This window comes from Mustelus asterias, unplaced genomic scaffold, assembly GCF_964213995.1.
Source record: "Mustelus asterias unplaced genomic scaffold, sMusAst1.hap1.1 HAP1_SCAFFOLD_4431, whole genome shotgun sequence".
In the NCBI taxonomy this organism is placed as follows: Eukaryota; Metazoa; Chordata; class Chondrichthyes; order Carcharhiniformes; family Triakidae; genus Mustelus; species Mustelus asterias.
Window position 1 is genome coordinate 481 of NW_027594376.1, and position 14520 is coordinate 15000.

Genomic DNA, 14520 nt, shown 5'->3' on the forward strand with positions numbered 1-14520 from the left:
TCATAACTTAAATGCTCCGTCCCAGGCAGCATCCTGGGGAATCTCCTCTGCACCCCCTCCAGTGCAATCACATCCTTCCTATAACGCGGCGACCAGAACTGCACACAGTGCTCCAGCTGTGACCTCACCAAAGTTCTATACAACTCCAACATGGCTTCCCTGCTTTTGTAATCTGTGCCTCGATTGATAAAGGCGAGTGTCCCATTTGCCTTTTTCACCACCCTTCTAACACACCCTTCCACTTTCAGAGATCTGTGGATAAAATGCCAAGATCCCTTTGTTCCACAGAACTTCCCAGTGTCCTACCATTCATTGAGTTCTTCCTTGTCAATTTATTCCTTCCAAAGTGGAACGCCTCACACTTTTCAGGGTTAAATTCCATCTGCCACTTATCCGCCCATTTGACCTTTCCGTCTGTATCTTCTTGTAGCCCAAGACACTCATTGTTAACCAACCAGCCAATCTTTGCGTCACTTGGAAATATATCGGCAATTCCTTCACTGTGGCTGGGATCAAAATCCTGGAACTCCCTCCCTAACAGCGCTGTGGGTGTACCTACACCACACGGGGACTGCAGCGGGTTCGAGAAGGTGGCTCACCCTCCACCTTCTGAAGGTGGTAGAAACATAGAAACTAGAAGCAGGAGGAGGCCATTCGGCCCTTCCAGCTGCTCCGCCATTCATTTTGATCACGGCTGATCATCAAATTCAATATCCTGATCCCCCCCTTCCCCCCATATCCCTCGATCCCTTTAGCCCCAAGAGCGATATCTAATTTCTTCTTGAAATCACACAATGTTTTGGCCTCAGCTACTTTCTGTGGGAGTGAATTCCACACATTCACCACCCTCTGGGTGAAGAAATTTCTCCTCACCTCAGTTCTAAAAGGTTTACCCCTTATCCTCAAACTGTGACCCCTAGTTCTGGACTCCCCCCACCATCGGGAACATTCTTTCTGAATCTACCCTGTCTAACCCTGTTAGAATTTTATAAGTTTCAATGCGATCCCCTCTCACTCTTCTAAACTCCAGTGAATATAATCCTAACCCACTTAGTCTCTCCTCATATGACAGACCTGCCATCCCAGGAATCAGCCTGGTAAACCTTCGCTGCGCTCCCTCTATAGCAAGGACATCCTTCCTCAGATAAGGAGACCAAAACTGCACACAATACTCCAGGTGTGGCCTCACCAACACCCTGTACAATTGCAGCAAAACATCCCTATCCCGATACTCAAATCCTGTCGCTATGAAGGCCAACATACCATTCGCCTTCTTTACTACCTGCTGTACCTGCACGCTTACTCTCAGCGACTGATGCACGAGGACTCCAAGGTCTCGCTGAGTTTCCGCCCTCTCTCAATTTACACCCATTCCAGTAATAATCTGTCTTCCTATTATTGCTACCAGAGTGGATAACCTCACATTTATCCACATTATGCTGCAGCTGCCATGCAGATACCCACACACTCAGCCTGTCCAAATCACACTGAAACATCTCTGCATCCTCCTCACAACTCAGGTAATTAGAGAGGGGGCGATAAACACCCCCAGGTGAGTGAGAAAGGAGGGTGATTGGTTAAACTGATGCGCTGTTGATGTGACTTTATCACCCTGTGCCTGGTTTGGATGGTCAGTTGTGTTGGCAGCGGGAACCCCCTGGTCACCCCGCGGTGTACCTCTGCGGGACGCCGGGTTTGATGGCGCTTTGAATATGGATGATGCTGAGCTCCTGGATGCTGCCCACCCGGCTGACGGACATGGAGGAGTTGACGAGGCGACTGGGGCGTCGCTTCACCCGGCGCGGGCAGCAGGAGGTGCCCGATCCCGGCTGGGAGGAGAGAGAGGTGCTCCGGCTGCTCCGGTATCCCAGCGAATCCGTCACACATGCCTCGGAGTACGAGCGTTCGTCCGTGAACTCGTGACACTGGAAGGCAGGAAAAGATGGGAACGGGAGTGTCAGGAACATCACGGATAGAACAAACCCAAGATCATTCCCCATCCCGGTACTGGAATATTCCCAGCCCCTCCATCCTCTGACATTCCCAATCTCTCCCGCTCCCAACATTCCCAATCTCTCCCCCTCCCGACATTCCCAATGTCCCCCCCTCCCGACATTCCCAATCTCTCCCTCTCTCGAAATGTTCAATCCCTCTCCTTCCCGACATTCCCAATCTCTCCCTCTCCCAACATTCCCAATCTCTCCTTCTCCCGACATTCCCAATCTCTCCTTCTCCTGACATTCCCAATCTCTCTATATCCTGACATTCCCAATCTCTCCCGTCACTACATTCCCAATCCCTCCCCCTGACATTCTCAATCACTCCCCCTCCCAACATTCCCAATCTCTGCCCCTCCCGACATTCCCAATCTCTCTATCTCCTGGCATTCCCAATCTCTCCCCCTCCTGACATTCCCAATCTCTCCCTCTCCCGACATTCCCAATCTCTCTATCTCCCGACATTCCCAATCTCTCTATCTCCCGACATTCCCAATCTCTCCATCTCCCGACATTCCCAATCTCGCTATCTCCCGACATTCCCAATCTCTCCCTCCCCCGACATTCCCAATCTCTCTATCTCCTGGCATTCCCAATCTCTCCCCCTCCCGACATTCCCAATCTCTCTATCTCCCGAGATTCCCAATCTCTCCATCTCCCGACATTCCCAATCTCTCCCCCTCCTGACATTCCCAATCTCTCCATCTCCCGACATTCCCAATCTCTCCCTCTCACGACATTCCCAATCTCTCCATCTCCCGACATTCCCAATCTCTCTATCTCCCGACATTCCCAATCTCTCCATCTCCTGACATTCCCAATCTCTCTATCTCCCGACGCTCCCAGGGTCCGGAGTGCTGTGTCGCGGTGTTGCTGAGGGGTTGGAGAGGAGGGGGAGTTGGTGGAGGGCAGGGTTGAATCAGAGAGAGGGGGAGGGGAGGGGGGTTTGAATCTGACGAACTTCCTCCCCCGCCTCTCCCCCAGGGATACCCGGCGTCGGTGTTCCGGTGGGGGGAACGGGGTGGATGAAATGCGGCAGGATTAGCATCAGGGATCCCCGCGCTGTTGCCTCCCCATCTTGTCCCCACGCATGACCCCAGTCCTAGCCCCACCCCCAGGGCAACCCTTAACCTCTCCTCTCCGAACTCTCCCCTTCGGGAACGCATGAGGGACAGGGTGGGAGCATGGACTGTACAACCCCCACCGAACGTAGATAGATTGGAGATTGGGGACGGCACGGTGGCACAGTGGTTAGCACTGCTGCCTCACAGCGCCAGGGACCTGGGTTCGATTCCCGGCTTGGGTCACTGTCTGTGTGGAGTTTGCACATTCTCCCCGTGTCTGTGTGGGTTTCCTCCGGGTGCTCCGGTTTCCTCCCACAGTCTGAAAGACGTGCTGGTTAGGGTGTATTGGCCGTGCTAAATTCTCCCTCAGTGTTACCCGAACAGGTGCCGGAGTGTGGCGACTAGGGAATTTTCACAGTAATTTCATTGCAGTGTTAATGTAAGCCTACTTGTGACACTAATAAATAAACTTTAACTTAAAACTTGGGCACTGAAATGGCAGGTAAAGTTTAATCCGGGAAAATCTGCTTTGTTGCCGGTGCCACGGGATAGCGAGTTGAGGAACAGGGAGAGAGTGCAGATAAACACGTGGTTACAGGGATGGTGTAGGAGGGAGGGTTTCAGATACGTGGATAATTGGAACACATTCTGGGGAAGGTGGGACCTGTACAAACAGGACGGGGTGCACCTGAACCAGAGGGGCACCAATATCCTGGGAGGGAAATTTGCTACGGCTCTTCAGGGGGGTTTAAACTAATTTGTCAGGAGGATGGGAAAAGGAGTTGTAGTCCAGAAGCCAGTGTTGAGTGTAGTGAGGTACTGAGGAGGGTATCAAGGTCGCAGGAGTGTACCGGCAGACAGGAAGGTGGGTTGAAGTGTGTCTACTTCAATGCAAGGAGCATCCGGAATAAGGTAGATGAACTTGGAGCGTGGATTGCTACTTGGGACTACAATGTTGTGGCCATTACGGAGACATGGTTAGAACAGGGACAGGAATGGTTGTTGGACGTTCCGGGGTATAGATGTTTCAGTAAGAGTAGGGAAGGTGGTAAAAGAGGTGGAGGAGTGGCATTGTTAATCAAGGATAGTTTAACGGCTGCGGAAAGGCACTTCGTGGGGGATCTGCACACTGAGGTAATATGGGCTGAAGTTAGAAATAGGAAAGGAGCGGTCACGTTGTTAGGAGTTTACTATCGGCCCCCAAATAGTAATAGAGATGTGGAGGAAGAAATTGCAAAGCAGATTATGGATAGGTGTGGAGGTCACAAGGTAGTTGTCATGGGTGACTTTAACTTTCCAAATATTGATTGGAACCTTTATAGGTCGAATAGTTCGGATGGGGCAGTTTTTGTGCAGTGTGTGCAGGAGGGTTTCCTGACACAATATGTGGATAGGCCGACAAGAGGTGAGGCCACATTGGATTTGGTACTGGGAAATGAACCGGGCCAAGTGTTAGATTTGGTTGTGGGAGAGCACTTTGGAGATAGTGACCACAATTCGGTGTCTTTTGTTATTGCAATGGAGAGGGATAGGGCCGTACGGCTGGGCAAGGTTTATAATTGGGGGAGGGGTAATTATGATGCGATTAGGCAGGAATTAGGGAGCATAAGATGGGAACAGAAACTGTCAGGGAAAGGAACTAATGAAAAGTGGAGCTTGTTCAAGGAACAAATACTGCGTGTCCTTGATAGGTATGTCCCTGTCAGGCAGGGAGGAAATGGCCGAGTGAGGGAACCATGGTTCACAAAAGAGGTTGAATGTCGTGTCAAGAGGAAGAAGGAAGTGTATCTAAGGATGAGAAAACAAGGTTCAGTTGGGTCGCTTGAGGGTTACAAGGTAGCAAGGAATGAACTAAAAAAAAGGGCTTAGGAGAGGGAGGAGGGGACACGAGAAGTCCTTGGCGGGTCGGATCAAGGAAAACCCCAAGGCTTTTTACTCTTATGTGAGAAATAAAAGAATGACCAGGGTGAGGTTAGGGCCGGTCAAGGACAGTAGTGGGAACTTGTGCATGGAGTCAGAAGAGATAGGAGAGGCGATGAATGAATACTTTTCTTCAGTGTTCACCAAGGAGAGGGACCATGTTTTTGAGGATGAGTGTGTGATACAGGCTGATAGGCTGGAGGAGGTAGATGTTCTGAGGGAAGATGTATTAGCAATTTTGAAAAACCTGAGGGTCGATAAGTCCCCTGGGCCAGATGGGATATATCCTAGGATTCTTTGGGAGGCAAGGGATGAGATTGCAGAGCCTTTGGCTTTGATCTTTGGGTCCTCACTGTCCACGGGGATAGTCATGATGTGGAGATGCCGGCGTTGGACTGGGGTAAATACAGTAAGAATTTTAACAACACCAGGTTAAAGTCCAACAGATTTATTTGGTAGCAAAAGCCACACAAGCTTTTGGAGCTCCAAGCCCCTTCCTTGGAGCTTCGAAAGCTTGTGTGGCTTTTGCTACCAAATAAACCTGTTGGACTTTAACCTGGTGTTGTTAAACTTCTTACACGGGGATAGTGCCAGAGGACTGGAGAGTGGCGAATGTTGTTCCTCTGTTCAAGAAAGGAAATAGGAAAGGGCCTGGTAATTATAGGCCGGTTAGTCTCACTACGGTGGTTGGTAAGTTAATGGAAAAGGTCCTGAGGGCTAGGATTTATGACCATTTGGAAAGATGCAACTTAATCTGGGATAGTCAGCACGGATTCGTGAAGGGTAACTCTTGCCTCACAAATTTGATTGAATTCTTTGAGGAGGTAACTAAGTGTGTAGATGAAGATAGAGCAGTTGATGTCGTATACATGGATTTTAGTAAGGCGTTTGATAAGGTTCCCCATGGTCGGCTCATGAAGAAAGTAAGGAGGTGTGGGATACAGGGAAATTTGGCCAATTGGATAGGTAACTGGCTATCTCATAGAAGCACAGTAAGAAGTCTCACAACACCAGGTTAAAGTCCAACAGGTTTATTTGGTAGCAAATACCATAAGCTTTCGGAGCACAGCTCCTTCGTCAGATGGAGTGGAAATCTGTTCTCAAACAGTGCAAACAGACACAGAAATCAAATTACAGAATACTGATTAGAATGCAAATCTCTACAGCCAGCCAGGTTGGCTGTAGAGATTTGCATTCTAATCAGTATTCTGTAATTTGATTTCTGTGTCTGTTTGCACTGTTTGAGAACAGATATCCACTCCATCTGACGAAGGAGCTGTGCTCCTAAAGCTTATGGTATTTGCTACCAAATAAACCTGTTGGACTTTAACCTGGTGTTGTGAGACTTCTTACTGTGCTTACCCCAGTCCAACGCCGGCATCTCCACATCATATCTCATAGAAGACAGAGGGTGGCGGTGGATGGAAAATTTTCTGACTGGAGACCAGTTACCAGCGGTGTACCACAGGGATCAGTGCTGGGTCCTCTGCTATTTGTGATTTTTATCAATGACTTGGAGGAGGGGGTTGAAGGATGGGTCAGTAAATTTGCCGATGACACCAAGATTGGTGGAGTAGTGGATGAGACAGAGGGCTGTTGTAGGCTGCAAAGAGACATTGATAGGATGCAGAGCTGGGCTGAAAAATGGCAGATGGAGTTGAACCCTGATAAATGTGAGGTGATTCATTTTGGTAGGACAAATTTGAATGTGGATTACAGGGTCAACGGCAGGGTTCTGAGGAATGTGGAGGAACAGAGAGATCTTGGGGTTCATATCCACAGATCTCTGAAGGTTGCCACTCAAGTGGATAGAGCTGTGAAGAAGGCCTATAGTGTGTTAGCTTTTATTAACAGGGGGTTGGAGTTTAAGAGCCGTGGGGTTATGCTGCAACTGTACAGGACCTTGGTGAGACCACATTTGGAATATTGTGTGCAGTTCTGGTCACCTCACTATAAGAAGGATGTGGAAGCATTGGAGAGAGTGCAGAGGAGATTTACCAGGATGCTGCCTGGTTTGGAGGGTAGGTCTTATGAGGAAAGGTTGAGGGAGCTAGGGCTGTTCTCTCTGGAGCGGAGGCTGAGGGGAGACTTAATAGAGGTTTATAAAATGATGAAGGGGATAGATAGAGTGAACGTTCAAAGACTATTTCCTCGGGTGGATGGAGCTATTACAAGGGGGCATAACTATAAGATTCATGGTGGGAGATATAGGAAGGATATCAGAGGTAGGTTCTTTACGCAGAGAGTGGTTGGGGTGTGGAATGGACTGCCTGCTGTGATAGTGGAGTCGGACACTTTAGGAACTTTCAAGCGGTTATTGGATAGGCACATGGAGCACACCAGGATGATAGGGAGTGGGATAGCTTGATCTTGGTTTCGGACAAAGCTCGGCACAACATCGAGGGCCGAAGGGCCTGTTCTGTGCTGTACTGTTCTATGTTTAAATACGAGATGATGGATTTTGGAGGACTGAATGTCGGTGTGAATTATACTGTAAATGGCAGAACCTTTAGGAACATTAACATACAGAGGGATCTGGGTGTGCAGGTCCACAGTTCTCTAAAAGTGGCAACACAGACGGCCAAGGTGATTAAGGAGGCCTATGGAATGCTTACCTTCATCAGCCGGGGCATTGAGTACAAGAGTTGGGGAATCATGTTGCAGCTATATAAAACCTGGGTTAGGCCGCATTTGGAGTATTGTGTGCAGTTCTGGTCGCCGCACTACCAGAAGGATGTGGAAGCTTTGGAGAGAGTGTGAAGCAGGTTCACCAGGATGTTACCGGGTCTCGAGGGTGTCGGCTGTGAGGAGAGGTTGGATAAACTGGGATTGTTTTCACTGGAAAGACGGAGGCTGAGGGGAGACCTGGTCTACAGAATGATGAGAGGCACAGACAGGGGGGAGAGTCAGAGGCTTTTCCCCCAGGGTGGAAGTGTCAGTTACAACGGGGCGCAGGTTCAAGGTGAGAGGGGGACAGTTTAAGGGAGATGTGCGGGGGGGAGTTTTTCACACAGAGAGCGGTGGGTGCCTGGAACGCGCTGCCAGAGGAGGTGGTGGAAGCAGGAACATTAACAACATTTAAGAGGCATCTGGATGGGTCCCTGGATAGGGAGGGAATAGAGGGGATACGGACCGAGTAAGGACAGAAGGTATTTTTTTAGTTTAGTTCAGGCATCATGATCGACACAGGCTTGGAGGGGCCGAAGGGCCTGTTCCTGTACTGGACTGTTCTTTGTTCTTTGAACCAGCGATGGCCAGGAGCCAAGGATGAGCTATTGTGTGGCCCCTCGAGCTGGAGGGTCATGGGGGGGGCCGGGGGGGGGGGCATTGAGGTTGGGGTGGGTGTGAGAGTGCGCGGATTGGGGGATGAATGGGACAGGGTAAAGTGGAAAGGGTGGGAAAGTTGTTGAGGTGGGGCGGGGGGAGGGGGGGGGGGGGTGGGGGGGATGGAGAGGTGGGGGTTCTATCCCCTTGGAGGGTAATGTCTCACGGTCGTCTTCTCCAGGCAGTGTAGCAAGTGGTGATGTTGTTTCTCGAACGCTGACCGGTGCTTCCCCAGAAGCAGCTGTTGATCCAAATTGTTATCCTGTCAAAAAAAACAGAAACAGAAGAACTGAGGTCGGAGAATCCTACCCTCCCCGAGAGAGACCCTTCAGCCCACCGCTGGCATGCCAGCCCATTCTAGGAGCTTTTCTGTTCAGATCAGATATTACCCTCCCCCCCCTCCACCCCTGCCCAGTCGCTGGGAACCAATCCCGCTCAAATACGTCTCCAATTACTGTTCGGAGGCTCCTACAGAATAATATTCCCAGAGTAATCCGGGAGAACGGCACCAGATCTTTGACAACAAGCCGTGTGTTTAGCTTTCCGCATGTTTCTCCCTGGTAACAAAGTCTTGTTACAACCATACAGGGGCCCTGTCGAGACCAGCCTGGGGAAGGAGGAGGCTATTTGGCCCTTTGAGCCAGCTTCATCAGTTATTATCATCCTCGATGATCATTGAACTCATCCCGGTTCCCGCACCCACCCCCCCATATCCTGAAATCCCCTTCACCCCAAGAGCTATATCTAACTCCTTCCTCAAAGCATACAAGAATTCGATCACAATTGTGTACAGCGGGAGTGAGCGGGAAGGGGTTTGGGATTGTGTACAGTGGGAGTGAACGGGAAGGGGTTTGGGATTGTGTACAGCGGGAGTGAACAGGAAGGGGTTTGGGATTGGGTACAGTGGGAGTGAATGGGAAGGGGTTTGGGATTGGGATTGTGTACAGTGGGAGTGAACAGGAAGGGGCTTGGGTCCATTGGGGTTGTGTACAGTGGGAGTGAACGGGAAGGGGTTTGGGATTGTGTACAGTGGGAGTGAATGGGAAGGGGTTTGGGATTGGGATTGTGTACAGTGGGAGTGAACAGGAAGGGGCTTGGGTCCATTGGGGTTGTGTACAGTGGGAGTGAACGGGAAGGGGTTTGGAATTGTGTACAGCGGGAGTGAACGGGAAGGGGTTTGGGATTGGGTACAGTGGGAGTGAATGGGAAGGGGTTTGGGATTGGGGTTGTGTACAGTGGGAGTGAACGGGAAGGGGTTTGGGATTGTGTACAGTGGGAGTGAACGGGATGGGGTTTGGGATTGTGTACAGTGGGAGTGAATGGGAAGGGGATTGGGATTGTGTACAGTGGGAGTGAACGGGAAGGGATTTGGGATTGTGGACAGTGGGAGTGAACGGGAAGGGGATTGGGATTCTGTACAGTGGGAGTGACTGGGAAGGGGTTTGGGATTGTGTACAGTGGGAGTGAACGGGAAGGGGTTTGGGATTGTGGACAGTGGGAGTGAACGGGAAGGGGATTGGGATTCTGTACAGTGGGAGTGACTGGGAAGGGGTTTGGGATTGTGTACAGTGGGAGTGAACGGGAAGGGATTTGGGATTGTGGACAGTGGGAGTGAACGGGAAGGGGATTGGGATTCTGTACAGTGGGAGTGACTGGGAAGGGGTTTGGGATTGTGTACAGTGGGAGTGAACGGGAAGGGGTTTGGGATTGTGGACAGTGGGAGTGAACGGGAAGGGGATTGGGATTGTGTACAGTGGGAGTGACTGGGAAGGGGTTTGGGATTGTATATAGTGGGAGTAAATGTGGAGTTAAGAAGTTCTTCCATTTTGATTCGAATTCTCAATGAAACGTTCCCCAGGTAATCACAATCGTACCGGATTCAATCCCCCATCTTGCTTATACCGCAGGAAGGCATTGGTTGTCCCAGATTTCGCCAGTCGGATCCGGGCCATCCGAACTTTCTAGGCAAAATCAGAAAGACACATTGTCGAACATTAATCCAATAGAGAAGACACGGGGTTAGATACAGAGTAAAGCTCCCTCTACACTGTCCCCATCAAACACTCCCAGGACAGGTACAGCACAGGGTTAGATACAGAGTAAAGCTCCCTCTACATTGTCCCCATCAAACACTCCCAGGACAGGTACAGCACGGGGTTAGATACAGAGTAAAGCTCCCTCTACACTGTCCCCATCAAACACTCCCAGGACAGGTACAGCACGGGGTTAGATACAGAGTAAAGCTCCCTCTACACTGTCCCCCATCAAACACTCCCAGCACAGGTACAGCACGGGGTTAGATACAGAGTAAAGCTCCCTCTACACTGTCCCCATCAAACACTCCCAGGACAGGTACAGCATGGGGTTAGATACAGAGTAAAGCTCCCTCTACACTGTCCCCCATCAAACACTCCCAGGACAGGTACAGCATGGGGTTAGATACAGAGTAAAGCTCCCTCTGCACTGTCCCCCATCAAACACTCCCAGGACAGGCACAGCACGGGGTTATCTCTGGACTCTTGCCTGTACCACGGGATAGTTTAGAGAGGAATAGGGAGAGGGAAGGTTTGAATTCATGGCTGAGGGGATGGTGCAGGAGGGAGGGGTTCAGGTACTTAAGCAATTGGGGCTCGTACTGGGGAAGGTGTGACCTCTATGAGAAGGATGGTCTACACCTTAATCAGAAGGGGACCAATATCCTGGGGGGTAAATTTGCTAAGGCCATGCAGGGAGGTTTAAACAGATTCGGGGGGGGGGAGGGATCCTGAGTAGTGGGGCTGAAAGTGAGGGATGCATGGATGGGGTGGAGCAGGGTTTGAAATGTGTATACTTCAATGCCAGGAGTATTCGCAATAAAGTGGGTGAACTTGCAGCGTGGATCAGTACCTGGGACTTCGATGTTGTGGCTATTTCAGAGACATGGATAGAGCAGGGGCAGGAATGGATGCTGCAGGTCCCGGGGTTCAAATGTTTTAGTCGAAGTAGGGAAGGAGGTAGAAGAGGGGGAGGGGTAGCATTATTGGTCAGAGATTGTATCACAGTGTCAGAGAGGAGGTTTGATGAGGACTTATCTGTTGAGGTAGTATGGGCGGAGATTAGAAATAGGAGAGGAGAGGTCACCCTGTTGGGAGTCTTTTATAGACCTCCTAAAAGTTCTAGAGAGGTTGAGGAAAGGATTGCGGAGTCAATCCTGCTTAGGAGTGAAAGTAATAGGGCAATTGTTATGGGGGATTTTAACTTGACTAATATTGACTGGAATTGTTATAGCTCTAGCTCGTTAGAGGGGTCAGTTTTTGTTCAAAGCGTGCAGGAAGGTTTTTTGACTCAGTATGTAGACAGGCCAACTAGAGGTGAGGCTATATTGGATCTGGTGCTGGGAAATGAGCCAGACCAGGTGCTAGACTTGGAAGTTGGTGTGCATTTTGGTGATAGTGACCACAATTCGGTTACGTTCACCTTAGTGATGGAAAGGGATAGGCATGAACCTCGGGCCAATGGTTTTAGCTGGGGGAAGGGTAATTATGAGGCTATTAGGAGAGAATTAGGAAACATAGGTTGGACTAGGAGATTACAGGGACTGGGAACGTCCGACATGTGGAGTTTTATCAAGGAGCAGCTACTGCGAGTCTGTGATAGGTATGTCCCTGTCAGGCAAGGAGGAATTGGTAGGGCTAGGGAACCGTGGTGCACCAAAAAAGTTTCTTTGTTGGTTAAAAAGAAAAAGGAGGCTTATGTTCGGATGAGACGTGAGCACTCGGGTAGTGCACTAGAAAGCTTTAGATTGGCTAAGAGGGAGTTGAAGAGCGAGCTTAGAAGGGCTAAAAGGGGACATGAGAAGACTTTGGCGGATAGGGTTAAAGAGAATCCTAAGGCGTTCTATAGGTATGTCAAGAACAGAAGGTTGGTTAGGGCAAGTTTAGGGCCAGTTATAGATGGCAGAGGGAAGTTATGTGTGGAACCGGAGGAGATTGGTGAAGCATTGAACCAATATTTCTCTTCGGTGTTCACGCAAGGGGACATGAATATAGCTGAGGAGGACACTGGGTTGCAAGGGAGTAGAATAGACAGTATTACAGTTGATAAGGAGGATGTGCAGGATATTCTGGAGGGTCTGAAAATAGATAAATCCCCTGGTCCGGATGGGATTTATCCAAGGATTCTCTGGGAGGCAAGAGAAGTGATTGCAGAGCCTCTGGCTCTGATCTTCAGGTCGTCGTTGGCCTCTGGTATAGTACCAGAAGATTGGAGGTTAGCGAATGTTGTCCCATTGTTTAAGAAGGGGAACAGAGACTTCCCCGGGAATTATAGACCGGTGAGTCTCACTTCTGTTGTCGGCAAGATGTTGGAAAAAATTATAAGGGATAGGATTTATAGTTATTTGGAGAGTAATGAATTGATAGGTGATAGTCAGCATGGTTTTGTGGCAGGTAGGTCGTGCCTTACTAACCTTATTGAGTTTTTTGAGAAAGTGACCAAGGAGGTGGATGGGGGCAAGGCAGTGGACGTGGTATATATGGATTTTAGTAAGGCGTTTGATAAGGTTCACCATGGTAGGCTTCTGCAGAAAATGCAGATGTATGGGATTGGGGGTGATCTAGGAAATTGGATCAGGAATTGGCTAGCGGATAGGAAACAGAGGGTGGTGGTTGATAGTAAATATTCATCATGGAGTGCGGTTACAAGTGGTGTACCTCAGGGATCTGTTTTGGGGCCACTGCTGTTTGTAATATTTATTAATGATCTGGATGAGGGTATAGTTGGGTGGATTAGCAAATTTGCTGATGACACCAAAGTCGGTGGTGTGGTAGACAGTGAGGAAGGGTGTCGTAGTTTGCAGGAAGACTTAGACAGGTTGCAAAGTTGGGCCGAGAGGTGGCGGATGGAGTTTAATGCGGAGAAGTGTGAGGTAATTCACTTTGGTAGGAATAACAGATGTGTTGAGTATAGGGCTAACGGGAGGACTTTGAATAGTGTGGAGGAGCAGAGGGATCTAGGTGTATGTGTGCATAGATCCCTGAAAGTTGGGAATCAAGTAGATAAGGTTGTTAAGAAGGCATATGGTGTCTTGGCGTTTATTGGTAGGGGGATTGAATTTAGGAGTCGTAGCGTTATGTTGCAACTGTACACAACTCTGGTGCGGCCGCACTTGGAGTACTGTGTGCAGTTCTGGTCCCCACATTACAGGAAGGATGTGGAGGCTTTGGAGAGGGTGCAGAGGAGGTTTACCAGGATGTTGCCTGGTATGGAGGGGAGATCCTATGAGGAGAGGCTGAGGGATTTGGGATTGTTTTCGCTGGAAAGGCGGCGGCTAAGAGGGGATCTTATTGAAACATATAAGATGATTAGAGGTTTAGATAGGGTGGATAGTGATAGCCTTTTTCCTCTGATGGAGAAATCCAGCACGAGGGGGCATGGCTTTAAATTGAGGGGGGGTAGTTATAGAACCGATGTCAGGGGTAGGTTCTTTACCCAGAGGGTGGTGAGGGATTGGAATGCCCTGCCAGCATCAGTAGTAAATGCGCCTAGTTTGGGGGCGTTTAAGAGATCCGTAGATAGGTTCATGGACGAAAAGAAATTGGTTTAGGTTGGAGGGTCACAGTTTTTTTTTTAACTGGTCGGTGCAACATCGTGGGCCGAAGGGCCTGTTCTGCGCTGTAATGTTCTATGTTCTATGTTCTATGTTCTACACTGTCCCCATCAAACACTCCCAGGACAGGTACAGCACGGGGTTAGATACAGAGTAAAGCTCCCTCTACACTGTCCCCATCAAACACTCCCAGGACAGGTACAGCACGGGGTTAGATACAGAGTAAAGCTCCCTCTACACTGTCCCCATCAAACACTCCCAGGACAGGTACAGCACGGGGTTAGATACAGAGTAAAGCTCCCTCTACACTGTCCCCCATCAAACACTCCCAGGACAGGTACAGCACGGGGTTAGATATAGAGTAAAGCCCCCTCTACACTGGCCCCCATCAAACACTCCCAGGACAGGTACAGCACGGGGTTAGATACAGAGTAAAGCTCCCTCTACACTGTCCCCATCAAACACTCCCAGGACAGGTACAGCACGGGGTTAGATACAGAGTAAAGCTCCCTCTACACTGTCCCCATCAAACACTCCCAGGACAGGTACAGCACGGGGTTAGATACAGAGTAAAGCTCCCTCTACACTGTCCCCCATCAAACACTCCCAGGACAGGTACAGCACGGGG

The 14520-nt window shown here is 49.7% G+C and overlaps 1 protein-coding gene across 1 annotated transcript in view; it reads right to left on the reverse strand.

The window, feature by feature from the left end:
• Positions 1-1677: 1677 nt before the first annotated feature.
• LOC144491096 (A-type voltage-gated potassium channel KCND1-like) overlaps positions 1678-14520 on the reverse strand; it is a gene marked incomplete at both ends in the record, with an annotated part of 14909 nt that continues 2066 nt past the window's right edge. The window contains 3 exons of the mRNA XM_078208778.1: positions 1678-1925; positions 8472-8567; positions 10180-10266. Coding sequence (XP_078064904.1) covers positions 1678-1925; positions 8472-8567; positions 10180-10266 — 431 coding nt within the window. The remainder of the gene's footprint in view (positions 1926-8471; positions 8568-10179; positions 10267-14520) is intronic.